General features: G+C 33.5%; 3 protein-coding genes across 3 annotated transcripts; 1 reads left to right on the top strand and 2 right to left on the bottom strand.

The window, feature by feature from the left end:
- Positions 1-252: 252 nt before the first annotated feature.
- Positions 253-955, bottom strand: LOC113763687. The gene has a single exon (XM_027307584.1). The coding sequence runs from the start codon at positions 840-842 to the stop codon at positions 405-407; it is 438 nt and encodes a 145-aa protein (XP_027163385.1). The 5' UTR covers positions 843-955; the 3' UTR covers positions 253-404.
- Positions 956-12002: 11047 nt separating this feature from the next.
- On the top strand, positions 12003-17149 carry LOC113763218. Its single transcript, XM_027306965.1, has 5 exons — positions 12003-12183; positions 12800-13513; positions 14686-14934; positions 15017-15108; positions 16118-17149. The coding sequence occupies exons 1-5, from the start codon at positions 12085-12087 to the stop codon at positions 16902-16904; spliced, it is 1941 nt and encodes a 646-aa protein (XP_027162766.1). The 5' UTR covers positions 12003-12084; the 3' UTR covers positions 16905-17149.
- A 1044-nt stretch (positions 17150-18193) lies between these two features.
- On the bottom strand, positions 18194-21563 carry LOC113759431. The gene is made up of 6 exons (XM_027302007.1): positions 21431-21563; positions 21113-21182; positions 20746-20861; positions 19570-20263; positions 19264-19365; positions 18194-18365 (listed from the first exon to the last, which is right to left on the bottom strand). The coding sequence occupies exons 1-6, from the start codon at positions 21561-21563 to the stop codon at positions 18194-18196; spliced, it is 1287 nt and encodes a 428-aa protein (XP_027157808.1).
- Between the last annotated feature and the right edge of the window lie 916 nt (positions 21564-22479).

Raw genomic sequence — 22479 nt, 5'->3', positions numbered from 1 at the left:
AATGCTGCTAATCAATTAATATAAGCTCAGTGTTTTAGTAGACTTTTATATAGCTCAATATGAGCCGGTACTCACAGTGTAATTTTAATCTTATTATCAATAGAACTTTTTATCGATTCTGGGAAAAAAAAAAAGTAGAATTGAAGCAAATTCAAAGATTTAAAACATGCACATGGTGAAGATAAGAAGGTAAAACTCAATAGCTGGGATGAGAAAATTATAAAGTATTAATAGTATATCATAAATTTATAGTTGCAAAAAAGTAATATTACAAGCCAAACAATAAATAAAACAAGATGGCAGCAGAATTAATTTGTGGGCTGCAAATCAAAGCAGGACGCAGATTCAGCTGCAGCCAAGACTATTAAGCATATAATTTCTGCTTAGTTTCTACAGATTTCAACTTAATTGGTCAATGGAAGAACTGGTTTCTTGTAAAGCCCCATTTGTTGTTTTCGCTTAAGCTTGATCAAATGGCTTAAAGCTTTTGCATAACGACTCACCATCCTTGTGAACTTCAATCCATTCAGTCCTTCTTGATCATGCTGTTTAACAACCAATTGAAGCTGTGGCTCTTCCTGTGAGAAATGTTGGCTAAGGCTCCTTCCACCGATCAGCTGCTTCAAGCTCTTCTTTTGGTCGTTTTCCGATGCTTCACTCAAACTAATGCTGCCCTTTTCTTCATCCCCAATGGCAAATTCCAGGGCACATTCTTCTTCTCCATGCCATGCTTGAAATGAGCCTTGATCATGATCATCTTCAACGAGATTCAATGATCTTCGAGTCCTCTTTGACATGGATAAATCATAGTGGAATTTATTTGGCTTGGACTCACTTCCCATTTCCTAGAGCAAATTAATGTAATGGAGCTGTTTCTTGAACAAAGTAATATAGGATTTCGAATCCACAAGGGTTTGCCTAATAAATAAAACTCATGGCTAGTGCCTAGTATATAATGATGAATGGTGGTTTGATCAGCAAGGGTCTTTTATCTGCCAAAATGTGCAGGCCATTCATTCATCACTGTTCAAAAGGTGGCATGTCAGTTTTCTTGGAAGGTCTATTGATCCGGGCCATTCCTACTCCTTTGGTGTCATCAGACTCATTAGACTAAACTCTGGACTGGAGTTGACATTTTGTACCGTTTGGAAGTGAGAAAATTTTGGTGGCAAATGTATGATATATGTTCCTCATTTGGTTTAGTTTTGGTTGAAATTCATCTCTACCATTGATGAAGTTAACCCCAAAAACAAGATTGGTATTAAGCTGGCCACCCTTCGTTGTCCTACTTACTGATGCAATTATCATTGATGTAGCCCTTCTGCCACCTCCCTATGAGGTAGGTAACCGCAACTAATAGGACCAGTGCACCGTGCGATTAGTAAAGTTGAAGCAAATATTCTTTTTCTGTTGCAATTTTTTACCATTTAAAGGGTGATTGGCGAAGGGAATGGGAAAGACTTCAAAAGACAATAAATTAACCTGGTTTTTAAACTAACCGAAGCTACTTGAAAAGAGAATTAATAGACCTGGTTTTTTAATGGGTTAAAAACAAAAAAGTCTCATGTGGTATACCTAATACACAAATAAGTCCCCCGTGGTTTCAAAACATATAAAATGACACCTCATGTTTTGAACTATATTATAAACTAATAGAAACTTAATGAAAATGACAATTTCGGTTGTTAAACTTACTGGATTCCGTTAAATTTATCATTAAGTTTACCGGATTCCGTTAAGTTTAACGAATTCTGTAAGTTTACAATTTAGTTCAAAACATGAGGTGTCATTTTATATGTTTTGAAACCACGGGGAGACTTTTCTATGTATTAAGTATACCACAAGGAGCTTTTTTGTTTATAACCCTTTTTTAATTAACGGAAGCTAGTGCACTTGTGCTTGTTGAATCCTATGTTTTCAGAACCGGACCGGATAGTGACTCGGCCGAGGTCAGGGGTCAATGGGTTCGACCGGGGGTCGATAGGGGTCGAACCGGATGACGTCATAAATAAAAATTATTTAAAAATTAAAATATTATATATATAATATCTAATAATATATTGATATTAATAAAGGTATATTTATAGATATTTGATGTTTCAAATATATTTAACAAGAAAATATAAAAAAATTAGAACAATCAAGTAGCAATTTATATTATTTAATAAATATTAACAAGTTTAGAATTAAAATTATGAATTTAATTAAAAAATAACATCAAATTTTAGGACAATATTTATAAAGTATCAAATATTTGAGGTATATCAATAAGTTTTAATAATTTAGGGGGTCAAAACATAATATTAAAAAGTTTGAATTTTTTTTAAAAAAATTACTGTTGAACCGGAAAACCGGTTTTTTCCCGATCAAACCCGGTTTTTGACCGGGTTTTAAATTTCCGGTTTTTTAATGTGACTCGGACCGGCTACCTGGCCGGTTCCCGGTTCAACCGGCCGGTCCGGTCCGAGTTTTAAAACAGAGGTTGAATCTATTTTGTGTAGATGATACTTACACTCCATAACAATTATGTCAGAAGCTAATCTTGGAGGACAAATATCAGTTGCTTATTGAAGATAAAATTGACGCTTTAGTGATTAATTGAGTTTAGAATGTATGGGTTACAAAGTGGTGTTGTTAAACTTGGATTGCACTGTACTTAAGCCCAGGAACAGGTCCAAAAGGCCGTTCTTTTTTGTGTTACAGATATGAAAGTCGAAATCTAAATCATCATAAAGTTTCTTCGTCTTGCTTGAGAGAGCATCAAATTTTGATGTTTTTATCCAATAGTTTGTCTTTGTGCATTGTTAATCACTTATTGCACATCTCAAGCATGCCCTTTAACTGCAATTTCAGAAAAGGAATTGGGTATAAGAAGATGTTATTAGTACTCTTAACTTTTTTAATCATACAACAGGAAAAAATGCAGCCATGCATTTCATCCTAAAGTACAACATGAGAAAAGATGGAGTGGTTGTAGTAATAATAGATAGAGGAATACTTTTGCAATGTTAAAGAACCAAAGAGAATGTAAAAACTACTTTTAATCCGTGAAGTTTCAACCGTTATCACTGGATCAAAACCTTCTCGACAAAGAAATTTTATCATTATAATAGTACGCAGAAAAGAAATATGGGTGAAAAAAATATTACAAGATCACTGATTAACTTGGGAATGCATAGATATATGTGACTTACCATATTTTTCCTTTAACTTGGGAAATGCTCTGATTTCTGAGCACAAGACCTAAATTTCATGTAATTAGCATGAAGAATAGGAGACAAAAGTTGGTCGTTTTTTAGTCTCAAGTCCAAAGCTCAAGGTAATTATACAATTTCAAAAGAATGCAAAGATTATACAAGGATGCAGGGCTTGGGTTATTCATTGCTGTAACTGGGAAAGCTATTGAGTATGTTTGGTTATCAAGATTTGTCAAAAAAAAAAAATTTCAAATTTTGTCTGTTTACATTATAAACACAATTTTCAATTATCTTTTTATCTCACATACATTATATCACAAAAAAGTGTTATAATAGTAATTATTTCAAATAACCTTCTATCCTTGTTGGGCTTTGGATAAAGAGCTGTATCAAGAGAAGGCTGAGTTGAAGAACGAACTTAATTGCCCAGAGAAGAACTCTATTTTTTAAATTGAAAATATTTTTTAAAAAAATTAATAATTTAAACTTTTGCCTCCACAAAAAACTTTAAAATATTTTATATTATACATATTGGTTTAAATATGTTAATATTCGCTCCTTCAACTTAAATTTTCTACTTCTGTCTATGTTAATATGAATAATCCAATGGGCTCTTTACCCTTTTCTTTGCAATATCTACAACCACCGTATCTTCAAATGGATGGTGAGTCTTCAAAATGCCCCATAGAATGGTCTAAACTAAGGTGCTCAAATCTATTCCCATCCGTTCTATTAAAAGTGTTATATTTTTCATTTTGAGATATCTCGAAATGTTTGTTATCTTACCAAAGTCAAAAATATTACTTTTGATTTTTTTTCTAATGTTGTCTCCACTCTTATCTTACAAAGTCAAAAAGGTTAGTTTTGATTTTTTTTTAATGTTATCCCCACTTTTATCTATATTTCACACTAAATTCAAATTTAAAATTTGAATTTTCGATGATAATTTTGGAAACAAATCTATTAACATCATCATCATCAATCCACTATTTCTTAAAAAATTGGAATCCCAAAATGCAAAAAGTAATTTAAGATGCAGCAAGTATCCTTTTTAGAATAAATTAAAATTAATGACTCAAATTGAACCACGTCAATTACAATTCACGACCCACCATATCATTTCTATCTATTAAATCTCTTCATGGTTCACGCTTAGGATGATTTGTTAGTTTTCTCGCCTTTAAGCCCAAGGAATCAAGAAGCTGAATAATAATATGTATTAATCTTTTCTACACTGACAGTATGTACACTATTAGCGTTGGATAAATTATAATTATGTAAAATATGAATTTAAAATTCAACTTTTACACATATATCATGAATTATAAAAATACAATATATACACTATTAGTGTAAATAAAATTTACTCTAAAAATATTAGTAGTGAGAGACTTTTAAGTGATATAAATTTGGTGGGTTCTACCCCTAATTTTTAGTAGAAATGGAAGAGCCCCTATCAATGACAAAAGCGACAATTAAACATAGTGATTGCTGTCTGAAAGAAATGTGGTAACTTCAAACTTGACTCAATCCATCGGGTAGATGAGATTGAAATAGATATAGGTTTTCATAATTATATATTAAAAAAAAAAGCATTTGTCCACCTTCATCTACCCTTATGATAAACAAAAACGAAAAAGATATTTAACTGTAGTTCTACCTGTACATAAATTATTTATTTCCATAATAAAATCAATAATATCTGGTCTGGTAATGAAAGATATGCGACATTGATGACCAAAATGCAAACAAAGCTGGGTCACCAGGGCTAGAACAGCAAGGCCACTGAAATCATCAAGTAAAAAAAAACCAGGAGCAACATGGGCCATGGAGTGTCAACGGGCTTTCTGTACAGAACAACCAAGCCATTATTTGCTTGATATGAAGTGGTTCTTAGCTGAAAAAAACTCATTTTCATAGATATCAATAGGGAAAATAGTTTAATCGCTAAATGAAATTTTTTGTCATTCACTTTAAAATATTAATTTTATGTCCTTTATAAATTCAAGTAAGTAAATTTTGGTCTTAACTTAGGTTTTCAACTACTTTTTAATGTAAAATCACCATGTGACTCATATGCTATCATTTTTTAGGCACAAAAAGATCGAATCCCATTTGTTTAGAGACAAAAAAAAAAAAAATGAACATGGATCGGGTCAGATTTTGTTTTTCAGAGAAAAAATAATTTTTGGGTCAAATTTTACTTTTTAAGAGACAAAAATGAATATGTATCAAGTCATTTGTTTAACTACAAATGATATCTAATCTCTTTGTCCCTGAAAAATGACCACGTCTGAATTATGCAATGGATTCAAGGTAAAAAGTGATCGAGAACTTAGATTTGGACCATTTTTTGCTTACTTGAATTTGTAAATGACATAAAATTAATATTTTAAAAGTGAATGATGAAAAATTTTACTTAATAAATAAAGGAGACGTTTTGAACAAATTTTCCATGCCACTGTCGAAATGAGTTGTTCTGTATTGTATATGAAAATTATGATGAAAGTGGTTGTAATTTATTAGGATATGCTCCTTTAGCTTGGTTTCTTTTTCTTCTTTTTTTTAAAAAAATTTTTGATTCCAATGTGTTTACTTAAGTGATTCAACTTTCCAAATTGTTGAATTTGTCCTAAAAAGATAAGCAACACAAGAATTGGAAAAAAAAAAAAAAAAAGAGCTACCTGTTGGATTTCTCAAAATACAGCTATATATTTAGTAGATTTAATTAATTAGTTGTGTCGGTTGCTTGCGATGTGGTGGGCTTTCCTTTTTGCAATCTCTTCTTTTTAATGCAAATGTCATAATCTAATAAATAATCTTTGATGAATTTAATAATCTATTGGAACTTTTTTTTTAAAAAAAAAGGTGAATAGGCAAAGTCAATATAATCTTACCGGCCAACCACTAACATATAGTGTTACAACTTACAACCAGAAGTTATTATTTATTAAGATTTCTGAACAAATAAATATATTGATATTTGATTCCTTTTTTTTTTATTCATTTAACACTTCATCCTCCTTATATAGAGCAAGTAGAGTCCAACAATAAAAATTGGGGTACCAATATCCCTTCTTGTGTTTAAAAATGATATGATAGTATCATTCAGGAACATTTCACATTGAAGATTGAATGGAAAAATGGTACATATGTACAAAATTGTCTTCTCCTTGGCTACAACCCTTTTCTCTTTCTGTTTTTTTTTTCAACAATTGAAAAAGAGGAAATACTAGTCTGTTTCAAGTGTTGTAATTTCCTTTTCAACAAAACTTGGAAATTCAAGTTGAAAGAAATTTACAAACTATCATATGTTTGATTTCCATGTCCATTACTGTGGCAGATTCTATGAAGATTGATAATCCGATAACCTTTTTAGTTGGTGAAACGAGAAAAAAAAGTTAAGGCCAAGAATGTTGTGATGTACTTGGACCAATTTTGGGAATTCGAAATCTCACCACAAACTTGTTGACAGCTAGCTATTATATTTTAATAGATTTTATATTAAGTGGTTCGGTTTGAATAAATTATTATTTGAAATAATTATTATAACGCTTTTTATAATATAACGTAATATGATTTACGTAAAATGAAAAGATAATTAAAAAATATGATAATAAGAACAAAATGTTTGTGATACAAATATAAATTTTTTTAAAAATAATCGCATATTCAATGACTCGGTTAGTGAAAATGAACAAAAGATTGTTTCCTTCTATCACCCAAGATCAACCGCAGACCATGGCAACTATTCTTTTCTTGGGTATTAAATTCCACAGGCCAGATAATTATTTGTATAATTTATTGTACTTGTTAAATAGAAAATTAGACATATTGTGAAAAGTAGAGCAAATATATTGAGGTAGAAATGGCAACAAGCCTGCAACAAAGTCTTGATTATTATTATTATTATGACATTTTAGCTAAAGTATATAAGAGTTAGCGAGACTCCAAAACGCACATAGCATATAAATGGGTGTGTTTGGATAGGTGATTATTTAGAATAATTATTGAAACATTTTTTGTGATATTATGTATGTAAAATAAAAAAGTGATTAGAAAAATAAAAATGTGTTTCTAATGCAAGCAAACAATTTTCTGGCAGAAAATTCCTATACAAATACACTTGTGAGAATAAGGATAACCAAACATGCTTACCGGTGTCATTTGTTTAGGTCTTCTTAACAAATTGTCGAAAAGAACTTTTAAAAATGTTTTATTATCTAATTTTATTTTTTATTAAGAAATTGCTATTATGATTATTGATTAAGGAGGAAATAGAAATTCCTCTCAATTTTTCAAAGGGTCAATTTTAGAAATCTCCCTTGGGGTTTATTCTAATATCACTCAACTCCCCTGAAGTTTCAAAAATCTCATATAGCTCCCCTTAAATGACAATTTGTGTTATATAATCATTCCTTATGTGTAAAAGTAATATTCAGAAATGCATTGGATGAGAGAGATTATATTATCTTTTCACTTTTACCCTCATGCAATTTGATTTATGAACGATGAAATATGAAAAAAAATCACAAATAAGGTGGAATATTAAATTTAGAATATAAGAAAATGTAAGTGCAATAAATAACAAAATTATTTGCTTCATGACTAGAGAATTTGTTACGTGTAAGGGAAACTTTTGAAACTACTTCAACATTATAAAAAGAAAAAAGGTTCAAGAGATTGATTACAAGAAGAAGGAAGTTAAGAGCAAGATTTAACAGCAAAGGGACACAAAAATTTCGCCGCAAACAGGAAAATTAAAAGGAAAATTCTTGGAGATTGATTGTGGCAAAAACGAACACTAAAAAAAAAAAAGATTTTTGCAACAAATAGGGAGAAAAATATTTAAGTTATTATTTTTTTATATATTTTAGCTTGTCGGATTTTTTAATCTTTTCCCAACCTTTTGCTACTTTAAAATGGTAGAGAGTAACTTTTGTCATTTCAATGCTTCTAGTTGAAATATCTAATCACATCATATGACAGGGGAGGTAAATACAATTTTTAAAACTTTAGGAGCATGGGAGATGTTTCTAAAATTAACCCTTTCTCAAGAGAAAACACCTCAAATTGCAGGGGTAAGATACAGAATTCATGAAGAGTTGGAAGCGGGGCACCGAAAAGCCGATTTTTATCTAAACATGGCGTCGCTGTCCGAAGTCTGAACCCCCCCCTCCTGACATTTTCAGCTCCAAGCAAAATATACATCGGACCAAGTATCAACCCATCACTCATTTTCTTGACTTGGTCGTGACTTGCGTTTTCATCAACATAGTACTACAGGACTCGCAGCATGAAGCTGGTGAAAGTGGCAGGTATTTAGCCAACTTACCATTTTATCCCCGGAATGGAATTTCCTACTGGCCTCTGTGTTGGTTTTGAGTTTTGATATATATACTACTTAAGAATTTTTTTTTTATAATTTGTGAAATACATTTTTTCAATCATTTTATTTTATATACATTGTATTACAAAAATATTACAATGAGTGATAAAAAATCAACTTTTTCTAGATAATTTTTATACCCAATAAACTCATTCATATATGGATTAATCTTTTTTATACTGATAGTGTATACACTGTCAGGATTAGATTACTGACAACAATGCAAAATTTGAATTTAAAATTCAATTTTTGTGTATGTGTCATAAATCTAACTAACGGTGATAGTGTATACACTGTCAGTATATATAAAATTTATCCTTCATATATTGCATCAAAATTTTCATGTGTTTCAACCAAATTGATTGTTCCCTTTTCCAATCATTTCTATTTTGCTAATAATTTTGAACTCATCCCAAGAGAGAGATGGTAAATAGTTACACGTCTTAAAATTATATACTTATATGAAGTTTTTTTTAAAAAAAAAAATTGAGATGAAGAATGATTCAAAACTTATTAATAGTATTAAGATTGGTAGGAATAGTGGTTGTCTAGTCACTAAACATCACAAGTTCAAACAGGTAGAGGTTCATGTTCACTTCTAAGAATTGCAAAAGAAAGAGATCTTGCATCCCTTTCTCATTAATCTCCCTTGCAACTTTAAGTAGATGGACCTAAAAAAAAAGGGAGAGAATACATAGCAAACATTAAATCCGTGAACTAATTAATCATGATTTTTAGCACATGTGGTTTCAAAATTTCTTGAGTAAAAAATCTCAGCGGCCATTAAACTATTGATCGGATTATATTTTGACCATCAAACTATTTTTCATCAATAAGTAGCCACTAAACAACATTATCAGTAAACACGTAACTATTTAATCGATAATTCCTTTTAATCTGTGAAATTAGCAGTTAATCTATGAAATATGGTCACATAATTGTTGAATAAAATTGCCTCTGCACTTTGTCATGTGTACTGCTAATTTCACAGATTAAGAGCAATTATCGACTAAATGGTCACGTGTTTACTAATTAAATTATTTAGTAGTCAATTACTGATGAAAGATAGTTTGATGATCAAAATATGATCCGACCAATAATTTAATGGCCGCTGAGATTTTTTGTCCAAATTTCTTCCACGTCCGAGATACTGTAGGTGTAAAGGATCATTTTCCCTTACTATTTAGAATCATTATACTTTTGCATGCTCCACCGTCAAGTACTATTTCAAGACATTCATGGGTTATGTAACGTGGCAACAAAAAGGAGATGTGTGAGCTTAATTAATAATACTCAATTATCACTCATTTATTCTCTTGGGCCCTTCATCTTTTGAATCAGCACTATTTTTTTGCATACATAAATTTTGAATCAATACTTGGCTTGCTAATGTGGATTAACACTTAGTTGAATCAATACTTGGCATACATAAATTTCAAGTGTACTATTTATCTTTTTGCTACATAGTCTTCTTTAATTTTTTTTTTAATTTTATTTCTTTTTGCTTTTTTTTTGGTAACAATTAATTCCTTTTCTTTTTCACTTCCTTATTTCTACTAACTTTCAATCAATTTATTAATTTTCGCCTTATATATATATATATATTCGTATCAATTGGGTCTTACTAAATATTCTTATCAATCATTTATAGTTTTCTTTTTCTAAAGTCTTTCAAAAAATTATGTGTAGTCCCATTAAGCAACGGGTTAAGAACTAGTAATATATAAAATTTATGTTTTGTACAATGGTAATGTAATAACTAGCTTCAACATCAACTGATATCCGATTATTGACCTGCAAATTGCACATTAAACATTGGGTTAGTGGCATAGAAAATTTTGAATTAAAAAATTTTCCTGTCTAAGGGTTGACCCGTTCAAGTACTTATGACCCGTTCAAGTACTCATGTAAATGTTGACAATCTGCGATGTTCGAGTCCTCACAACCCCTAAGTTGAGTGCTAACATTAGCTTGCCAAGGTGATTTTTGTCCTTAGCTAATGACTTCTTATGTAATTGGTCAATGAGATGCATTAAATTCAAATGATTTTACTTCCGAAACAACTAATATTTTAATCTTTTTGGAAATGACAAATTAAATGACCAAGGACACCAAACAACGGAACACAAGTTTCCCAAAAATGGTTCACCTTTACTTGCACGGCTCTTTTCCTAAAAAAAAAAAAAAGAGTTTTGAAAACAAGTTTAAATTGGAGTTCAACAATTATTTCATCGTATATTCACGTTTTTACAAAGTAATTGAAATGAAGATTACAAAAAAAAGTACCATAATAATTAATCAAAATTTTTTTTCAAATAACCTTCATTTTTTATAAAGTAACGTATAAAAAACATCCTTTTATATCTGTATAGTAGTAGATTAGAATTACACGAGTGTGTTTGGATGGACTATTTATTACTTGCAAAAAATTATTTGTTTTATATTAAAAAATATTTTTTATTTTTATAATTATAAATTATTTTTTTATTTCACATACGTTACCCCACAAAAAAACAATATAATAATCATTCTAAAAAATTCTTTTATTACCAGAGAAGTTTGGAAAAAAAAAAAAGGAAAAAAGAAAATAATTGGGAAGAGGGCATTTCGGGTATATAAATGGACAGGGACTCACGTTCTCTTTTAAATTCTATCATATCCTCTGAATCTTGTCTGCAGATTCATCAAATAAAACGACAAAGCTAAAAAAATGAACACTCCAAAGTACTACTACCACCCTGTAGCCTCCCCTATATATCTATAGCCCTGTTTTCGTCATCAGCTTTGTTGGCTTCCCCATACTTTTGGTTATAGTATAAACCTCGTAACCTGAGCCCATCTTTCTCTTTCTCCTCAGTCGGTTACAGTCTCTCTGCAATTTTGATGTGTCCTGGTACCCTGTAGCACTCGTCATATAATATACGGCCTTTCTTCTGTTTCCTCTGCCAGCAAAAACCACTTCCCAATTCGACACTTGTCCCAAAACTCAAAAAAGAAAACAAATATGACTCCTCCAGAGCCATTATCAATTCACCGGGCCAAAATGTTCAGTCTTGAATCAAAAAGTCTTGTACTTTTGTCTTTTATCTTTGTCACTATCATAAATTGACTAAATAGGGAGTATTTTGCTAAGAGTTTTTTTTTTTTTAAAACTTTTAAACTCGCGAGTCACCATGTAAAATTAATTGTACATACGAGATTAATCATTAATTGTGTAATTATATACAGGTAGCTGCAGCTATCCGAGACTAAGCATGAATTTGTTGGTGAATTATGACATGGGCAACCCTTTATGTTAAATCTTGTACTTTTGCTGGTACCACATTGTTTAAAGAACACTTTCTTTTTAGTGCTTGTGTTTCACCCAAGAAGGGCAGAAGGCCCAAAAGGGTCCTCTTTGGGGTCATGATCTCGAGTCTTGAGTAAATTAACGGTGTCTGTTTTCACTGTAGTGGTGTGAATTTGGTTGGGTATTGAGTGGGGGAAAGAAGAATAAAAATGGCTTCTTTAAAGCCTGGTATATTACTAAAGCTTTTGCAGAATGTGGATAACAAAGAGGCCAAAGTTGTTGGTGAACACCGCTCTGCTCTTCTTCAGGTGTGCCTACTGAAAACCATCATATGCTTGTTTTATTGCATAATAATTTGCATTTGAAGATTTTGAGGACTGATCTTTAATGGGATTTTACAAATTTATTTATGGGTAGTTTTAAAAATGAGGGATAAATTAACTTTTTGTTAATGATTTTGAGTGATAGTTTTATCGTGTCAGTGATAGGAAACATACATTCATTTTCTTGTGATACTTTTGTTTGCATTTCAGGACTTTCAGGAATACTTTTTAATGGGATTTCGTTATTTATTAGGAAAGCTTTTTCTTTTCTGTAATTTCAGATATGTTGTATTTTTCTTTCCTTTTTTTTGGATAATCTGGGGACCTTTTTTTTTTGGATAAAATGGGGATGATTATATCAAGTATAGGTCGTTGTAAGTTTGTACCTTCACATCACATGCTACGCTGATGGGCTTTTGTTATTTCTTTGTGATAATTTTATAAATGTGTGTACTTTTTTCTTCTTTTTTCTTAATATTTTGACGATTTGGGTGATGACATTTTGTTTATGTATGTTTATTTACTTTGTGGGTAAATTTTTGGGTGGTTTTTGATTTTTATCATATTTTGTTTGATGATTTGGGTGCCGATATCTTTTTAGGTGATTGGAATAGTACCTTCATTGGATGATGATCCATGGAAGAGTAGGGGGTTTTATTTAAGAGTATCGGATTCAGTGCACTCAGCCTATTTATCTGTCTTAGATGAAGATGTAGAGTTGATATTGAGTGACAAGATTCAACTGGGTCAATTCATCCATGTGACCAGACTTGACTCTGGCTCCCCTGTTCCAGTGCTTTGCGGCTTAAAACCGGTGCCAAAAAGGCGTCCTTGCATAGGGGAGCCAAAGGATTTGATTTCGAGCGATGTTTTGACAGTTAGGAAAAATGTGGACTCAAAAAGGGTGAAAAAGAAGGTGGGGCTTGATAAGAAATCCTTGGCAAAGGAGAATCTAAAGGGGAAACTGAATGGAGTTTTGGATAATGAAGGTGTGAAATCAAGAAGGCTTTCATTGAGCTATGGGAATGTTGGTGGGCTGGAGGTTAGAAGGTTGAGCTTGGATTCGATCAGGAAAGGATGGGATCGGAGCCCTGGTGGTAATGGTAGTGTTGTATCAGTATCAAAGTCAAAGTTCAAAGAGGGTTCTTTGGGTTTGGATTCTTCAAGGAGCCCTGCAGGCAATAATGGTGTTGCATCGGTGTCAAAGCTGAAACCCAAAAACGTTTCTTTGGTTTCAGATTCTGTAAATAGCACTGCATGTAATAGGGGCGTTACATCAGTTTCAAAGTCAAAATCCAAAGATGGCTCGGAATCTGTGAGTTATACCTCTAAATGAGAATTACTTGTATTAGTGGTTAAATGCTATTACTGTTGTCTTGTGTCTGTTCTACTTTGCTGCTTCTGTTTTGTCTCCCCTCCTACTGCCTCGTCCCTTAACATGTGTAATTGGCGTTTATGAATCCAGAAGGTCTTTGTTCTACAAAATTATTGTCAAATATTGAGGACCCTATCGATTTGCCATTTTTTGATACTCTGCTAATTGAGTTGGGAGGTCATTGGTTGGATAATTCCCTGCTTTGAGGCTAATGTAGGTTGCTCTATCCCTTCTCCATTCTAATTGTTGTTGGTTCCTTGGATGGAGTTTGACTGTGTAAACAATGTGGGCCTGTATAGAATAGGAAATGCATGGCAGAGTATAGCTATTTCCCGTAGTATCTAAAATTGGCAGTTAATCTTCCCAAAATACTTGTATTAAATTTCCACCTCTGTTGCAGTCGAACTTATTATGTCCATTAGAAACAGTATTATGCTATAAACTGCAATTGATAGGCTGGAGGCTATGGAGACTACTGCCTAGAGGAGAAATATCTATGCAAAGTCTAAGATGATCCATCTTTTTTCATCCATATTCTGCCATTAATAGATAAAACAGTGAAACGTCTTTTTCTCTGGATGGTAATGCTATTGATCTTATACACTCGGGCCAAATCCTTTTGGATGACTCTTGTACTTTAGTAGGAGCAGAGTATTAGTGGTACTGTTGCTTCAGATGAGATATGGCAAAGTTAACGGTTGAATTCCAATATTCCTAAGGAGCGGTGAGCAACATAAAATTTATTCCGGTCAGGAGGAAAAGTATATATGCATGTCCTCTTTGATTTTGGGTTACACCCACTCACGAATATCCTGGGTGACTCACTATTGTACACCTATTGGTTATCTATCCTTAAAGGACAAGTGATAGATTCAGTTTCCCTGCGAAAATATGCAGACCTCAGATGTATCAAATATGCAGACCTCGGATGTATCTGTTTTTTCTGTTACTGGTTTTAATTTGTAGTTCTGCAAGACAGAGGCAAAGCAAAGTTTTAGTTACTATCTGGAACCAATCTCTAAATAAAGTAATGGCGAACAAATGCTACATGTTTAACCACTGTGCCTGAGATAATTTTTGAATTTTCCTAAATCTTTATTGTCCCATGGTAGGTTCTTCCTGGCAAGAAAAGTTCTTCTGAGGATTCCACATCAAAAAATTCAAGCATTTCACCTCTTAAATCCAAAAATGGGACAGTGTCACCAAAACTTATAACCAAACCTACTAGGAAAGATCTGAAGTCTTCAAACAATGAAACTCTACCAGCTCAACTTAAGAAGGTGGATCTCCGTTTTGGAAATTGGTCTGACTCAAAGATCTCAAGCAAGTCAGTTCCTCTGACCATCCATAATCTTGGAAAGGTATGCATATTGATGAACATATAGGCTTTGAACTGTATACCATGGAAGCTTGTTGTACTCAATGCATTCATGATGTGTTCAGGAGGTAAGAATTTATAGGAACATTTCCTTCCTGTCTGCTGCACATGCCATGGAAGATGCAGCCGCTGCGGATGGTGTCATTCGCTGCATGAGGTACTAGTATTTGTTATAGCTGTTTCTCTAACTGTAGCTGCGGATGGTCTCATTCACTGCATGAGGTACTAATATTTGTTATAGCTGTCTGCTGCAATGCATCTGTTAGTGTTATTATTTGCTATTACTAGAAATTTGACCTTCTAATTTGCAAATGCCTGATTAATGCAGGAGTGTCTATTTTATATCATCTTCATATGTCGGCACAAAATTATCTCTCTCGTTCACTGAAGAAAAAGAGAAAAGGCACATAAGTTCTCACTTACAACTGAAAAGGAACTTTGTCTTGCAGATGCAAGAGTATTTGGTCTTCTTCTATGCTTATGATTCCTTCGTTGTTTTGTATTACTTCCTCCATGTTAGATTGAAAGTCCATGTTAAACTTGGCACAATTTTTAACTAAGGATTGGAGTTTCTTGCTTCAATCCTAACTAAGCATTCATGTCCTCAAGCTGCTCTGCAAATTTCTTCTTGTATGAATATTAGTTGGTCCAATGTGGGCATCCATTCAGTTGAAAGCAATATATAAATTGTAACTAATTTTTCAAATCACCGGATATTTAGATTGAATTGAAATTCCATTGTACGCTGCACCAAAGTGTGAAGAACTGGCTTAATATTGGGATGTGTCAACAAATCCAAATAGATCATCAGTCTTTCATAAAAACCATATGTTGCTGTGTGGAATGAGTAGGATATAAAAGGTGGCTTTGATTTTCTTATCCTATGATTTGGTGAAGTGTTTCGTGCAAAACAAGAAACCTTGGCTTCAAGTAGCTGGAATTCCTGGGTTATCCTGTTCATCCATTCAGCTAATTGAAATGTTCTCAAGTTGAGCTCAGCATATATGTTCTTCTCAAATTTTAGCTGCATAACAGTTTTCTTAGGACTCTTAAGAGCTTTTTGATACCTTTTAACGTGATTGATGCAAGATATCTTTTCTCTCGATTTTTGTTAAGTTTAATTTTGTCTAGTGAAGATCATTTTCCATGTTTCCTTTTTTTGGCAGCACGTTTGCACAACTGTGCGAGTCATCTGAAAAAGATTCTGCTGGACAATTGGTGGAGCAATTTTTGCACCTTCAGGGGAATATGCAGAATGCAGCAGCCATGATTGAGGCGTTGGTTGAAACCAGGACTCTTGAGGGCAAAAGCAGCAATTCTTGCAGCAGTCAGCCCCCATCACCAGAAATGTGCTCTAAATTTGCAAGCAAGAATGCCTTATCATGGGTACAAGCTGCAGTTGAGACTGATCTTGCAAAATTCTCTTTGCTCAGAAAGGACGAAAAGAAAGGCATTCAGAGTGGTCAGAATTGCTTCTATGTTATGTTAGAAAATGCTCCAAAGAAAATTGAAGCCGAGAACTCCCCATCAAAAAATAAGAGAAGCCCTAGAAACCATGATAAAGTTGTATCAGATTCAAATGCAAAAAATCCGCCTCCAAGTTCAAGGCGGCTTCCATCAGTGACAAAACGGGCAGCTGTTGAAACTGAAGAGTGGTGCAAGGGAAATGGGTTGAAGGATGCTGCAAGTTTAGCAGAAAAGTTGCTCTTAGTATCTCGTGGATGGTTCCTAAATTATTTGGAAAATTTCTTAGACAAGGACTGTGGACTCATGAATGGCGAGGCAGATTCTAAAACAGCAAGTCTCCTTGGACAGCTTAAGAGGGTTAATCAGTGGTTGGATGATTCATTTCCGCAAGGTCATGGAGTTGATGAGAGGATAGATGGCTTAAAAAAGAAGCTGTACGGGTTTATGTTAGATCATGTTGATTCAGCAATCCTCTCAAAGAGGTAGGTTACAGTGGAAACAATTGACTTTTTGCTAACTTAACTGATTCAACTTGCTTTCACTAACAATCTGCTATAAAAGGGTGTTCTTGTTTTGCTTGCAAAAAATTTGTCATGGATGCAAATGCAATGCATTCAAAAGCTTCTAAAAGCGTCAAAGTCCATTGATTGAATATGGAAGGGTATACTTCATTATTGAGATGTACAGATGAACTTGACAGCTTTTTTTTTTTCATTAAGATTGGAAATGTATGTGAATTCTTCTGCTATGTTATGATTATTGGTTGATTATTAGGTCTCGCACAGGAATTTTGGGGAGGGAAAGGGGCCTAGGGGAGGAGGTGGTGGGGTTTAGTAATCATGATTTTCTCCTCTTGATAAATCTAAAGTGATAATGTCCAGAAGTGAGTTTACCGAACTCACGATGTGAATTTATGAACTATATTTGAAATCTGCAAAATCTTGTATAGTTGCTAAATGCTAGAAACAGTACTGATATGAACCTCTCATATGGATGGAGATGTAGAATTTTTGACAGGAGTAATCTGAACTTGTCATGACATTGACAGTTCACAGCTGTATTTTATTCATGTCAGTCTGGAATTGCAACAATTTGTTTATAGCACCAAAAGCTCATAAAAAAGTCATTCTCACCATCGTTATAGGTTAAAGAGTTTTAATGCTTTTGGCTGAATTCCTTCCATAATTTGCCAACCAATTAGCACGGCGCCAAATTGCTTCATTCCATCCAAAGCTAAAACATTAGTACCCTATTGCTCAGAAAACCTCTCCTTTGAACTAATATGATGTTTTGCAACAGAGTTCATGGAATTCTAACAATATATTGCCAGTTCTTTGTGACTTGTGATACGGGCACACTCCCGAGTGTCCTTGGCAGTAGTTAAATTCATAAATCTGCAATTGAAAATTTTGTTCCTAATCTGTGGTTTGTTTGTAAACAAATACTCTTATCATTTTGTATAAAGGGTAGTTGATTGGGTACCCTATTCGTATATAGACCGTTGGACCTGCATATTGTACTAATTGATGTGAAGAAGAACACCTCATACAGGTTCAGTCATAACTTATATGTACTTTGATTGGCAGTCAGCCTCCATTTATGTGACGAACTGGAATGTAAATGCTCATGTAGTTTGTGTTTCATAAACATCTGCCTGCGCTCTGCTCATTTGCATTTACATGCAAAGCTTTCAAGAGATGAGTGCTAAAATTTCCGATCAAAATGAACCAGATTCTTGAAGAATTGAAGATTATCTACTCTTAAAAAGTCTTGTATCAGTGAGTCAAATAATAGCCAGAGACCAAATTCTCCTGCGGGGATTCTGCTGGCTTATCAGCAGCAGCAGCAGAAATTGCAGGGCCACTATATTTCGCCCAGGCCTTCATCCCCCTGCAGGATTTCATATGTGCATGCAGTTTCTCTGGCTTAAATGGCTTCCCGCATTGCCTGCAAAATCAAATCGATCAATACAAGGCTTGCTCATGGTCCAGGCTATCCAAATTGTGGAAATTAGACCATGTGAAACGAACTGTCCAAGGAGAATTTGTCAGTTTCAACCATTGATCTTTTGGCTGCAAATTCTGGTTCGTGGGTTCTTAAATTGAAGGATTGAACAAGTAAATAAACTACACAAAATGATTAATGTATTTTGATTAACTGACTTAAGCATGTTATATACTACTTCTAAAGTCGACAAGTTAAAAGGTCAAATTTCAGGGGCCTTGCAATTGATCTTCGAGGCAATTACCAATGGTAACTAAATGATGTCGACCTGAGTTGAATAAGCTTTAGGATGTCCATTTTAAATTATGCAATGTCAACTCTGTATCAGGTGTTCGGCATGCATGATGCAGTAATATATGCTGATCATATAACTTCTTCTTAATACTGTCATATTTAGAAATGTAAAAGAGTAATTTATGCAGTCAAGGATAATAGTAGTTTAACTGTACAAGTCAACTATACAGTATTAGCAAACCATTTGTGAAGGATCTGCAGTTTGTCCAATTAATTTTTCTGCACCTAGTCATTTAGTTTATATTCCTCATAATGTGTAGAATAATGCTTAATTTGGCTCTTTCTCAGTCATTAAAGAATAAGGAAGTGCCCTTTAAGCAGGCCAAACTACTGACTAATTCCAAATTCTGCATTAGAAAATAAGTCATTTTAAGTTGATTAGACCAAGTTACAGAGAGTAAGATTAAGTAGGTTTAGTAGAATGTTCCCCTGCATTAATCACATAGTAATCTCTTCAGATTCCTACGCAAAAGTGCAGAGATAAAATGATCTAACATTCATTGACAAAAACTTGAGGAAATAAAATGCTTTAGTTACATAAACTTACGAGCAGGGCGGTCCATAAATAGGCTTGTGCGCAGCATTTGTCTTCTGGTTATTGAATTCGCTATTATTCTTCTGTGAAGCCCTCACCCCATCAAAGCTTTTCCTGTACCAAAATGTACTCAAGGTTTCATGAACCAAAACCATCTAATCTTCAGCATTAATTTTATTTCAGAACTTATACCAATTGCTTATATCTTCGTAGACAACTTAATTCTTATGCTTTGCATATGTTAAGTTAATTTATCATTTCTCACCAGGCAGCAGGACAAAAAAAAAAAGAAGAAAGGATTGAAGTCAATCAGATTACCTTCCACTGCTTTGTCCTTGTTGATTCCAATTAGTCCCAAAGATCCTTTGAGACCCTCCCAACTTGTCCCCTTTCTGTAGTAGCTCCTTGGTACCGTTAGAAACATGATTCTGCTTATCCAAAGATGACAAATTTGCATTCGCGGGTGGTTTATTGCGACGACTGATTGTAAGCATGACTGAATCATTTGTCTCCACAGCTCCACAAGTGATCAAATTTCGGAACAGATGAGATGCATTTGAATAACTCCTGCTCTTAGAAAATGAAGGTTGTGCTGTTGATGAGGTTGATGCTGATGAAGATGGTGCTGCACTTATTTTTTCTTCAGACATAACGTTGTTGGCCTTCTTGTTCCTTTTACTGGAAAGAGGTGAATAGTATGAAGAACCCTCACTTTTGTCACTTTCTTCATGCATTTCTTCTTTGGGAGTCTGGAAACTAGAATTCTTTTCTTGATCCTGATCCTGATCTTTGGTCTTCATCGAATCATCAGTCAATGTCGATGACTGTTCAGAGCCAAAAGTTGGTGATTCTTCCTCAATTTCTGGAGAAAAGATTTTTGTAGGTTGGTCCATTTTTGTTTCTTGATGATGATGATCATCATCTGGATTTTCTTCAGTGGAGGAGGGAATACGATCACTACTGTCTTCTTCCTCTTTGTGCATTGAATATCTCTTTTCGCTAGGTGAATCCTCTGTGAAAAAATTCAGCAAGGAAAGTAGTTGATCATAAAAGGTACAATATCCTTGGCATACCATAGTTGGAAAAAGTCCACCACTCAAGTAATGTCATGATTCTCTCCTAAGGTGGATTCTCTTTATGTTGATTCACCTTTCTAAGAAAAATGAATCTGAAATAGTGGTTGACCATACAGCAGTGAAAATTATTGGAGAGTACAATAAACATAATTGGATTTCCTTCCCAACTTTTTTTTAATATGTATAAATTATCAACTATACATGTTATTACTACATAACCACCTATATTGAATTGATAGACAAATTATGTTGACTTTAAAGATGCACAGCTCAAAGTTGTATAAATAATGGTTGTTTTTGGCGTTAAACAAAGAAAAACAACATTTTGGACGGAACTTAAATTGATTGAAAATCTGACCACATTCATATGTTATTTTTACTAATTCAACCTAGAATAGGTCTAATTCAAGAGATTTACCTATTGTGGCTGTGGAAGAAATTTCCGATCCTTTGAGGACATATTCGTTATCTGAGATAGGGGTAATGAGATCCTCATCCAGCAGGTCTTGCCATACATATCCACTTTTGTATCTCCTGCACGCAAGAATCTTTTAAAACTTTGAATATACCAACCATATAAATATATATATATATATATATATATCCAAATTTTAAATATGTAGAAAGGCTACCACTTTTTTTTTTTTGCCATATAAAACTACTATATCAATCAACAATTGCAGCATTTTTCAATCCCATTTGATCTTTAACTAAACTATGGCTCCCATATTATTGGCAGCAGTGAAGAAATTATCAAATTGATGAACAAGTATACTTTCACAAACCTCTTGTATGACCAAGAAAATGATTCAGGCATGTCCTTTCCTCGCAATTCTCCCAACCATCTCTTGACATCTATTATAGCATGAGCAAAACCGAAAAGGAAAAAGGTTTTATTTGAACCCAAAACCGAAAAGGAAAACCAATGGAAGCAACTGCACAAAAAGTCACAAATAGAGGATACATACATATAGCCACAAAAACCATATACACAAATCTATGTATCGTGCTTTGTATGCCTGTTGATGTTTCTGTTTGTTGGTTGAAGAAAGAAAAAGTGTGGGGAATATTTGATGATGATGCCTTGAAGAAAATGAACTTACCTCGCAAATGTACACCATTTCTTGAGAGGTGATGAACTCGAATGAGATGAGGCTGCTCAATCCTACCTTTTCGACTAAGGAAGTAAATGACATGAATTCTTCTAACTTCTGCACCAACTTGATTACTCTCCATTAATCTTCTGTGAACGTGCCAGGAGCATAAGCAAGAAACAGAGAAAAATAAATGGGTTCTTCTTTTTAGGCGAATTTAAGGAAACTTTTATTCAAAAATAAAGTTAAAAAAAGCACTTATATGAATATGAATCAACAAATGGAACCCCAAGACATGATCTTTGTCTTTGCCGGCCTGCATGCTCCAGAAAAAGACATGAAGAATAAACATATGTAGCTAGCTAATTCATCGTGCCTAACCAAAGTCTTAATAAAATAATCCAAGGTATAACAATCTCTATATATATGTGTGTGCAGGCCTAAAGTATGGTACTATATTTCTTACTAGAAAGGCATAGAAACTGATAAAATTCCCTTAGTAATCTAAAGAAAATGATCATTGGATTTGGAGATTACCTTATTGTTTTGTTTTATCTGTCATAAACACACAGTAAGAGTGTGAGAAAAGTGTTGCTTGATGCTTAATAGTAGGACAGCATTGAACAATTCTTTAGCTACCATTATAGAGAGGACTTGGCCCCCTTTTAAGAATTTATTTCTGATTTCCCGCGATATTCTTGGCGCATATGGTTAAAGGAAGCTATGCAGCTTTTGACCATCTTTTTAATCTCCCGAAAGAAACTTTCTTTTGCATGATTTTACAATGATTTACTGCCAATGCTTTTCTAAACTCTCATATGCATGACAGTACTGAAACTTCTGGGATGCAGTCTTTTTTCTGTTGGCCTGCAGTTTTTGTTTGTACTTTTATTTTTTAAGGTGAGGCCATTGTGAAAATCAAGGTATATCCCTGCCACAAAGGGACATCATTGAGAATAAGGTTCGCAAGAATGTCCAATTGTGCTTTTCATATACATTAAGATTCTAACTAGATTTGTGATTCTTCCGGGAAAAAAAAAGGGAAAAGCACTTGGGAA

Source organism: Coffea eugenioides, chromosome 2 (assembly GCF_003713205.1).
Source record: "Coffea eugenioides isolate CCC68of chromosome 2, Ceug_1.0, whole genome shotgun sequence".
Lineage (NCBI taxonomy): Eukaryota > Viridiplantae > Streptophyta > Magnoliopsida > Gentianales > Rubiaceae > Coffea > Coffea eugenioides.
Note: the sequence above shows the minus strand (reverse complement) of the source record. Positions and strands in the feature narration are given on the sequence as shown.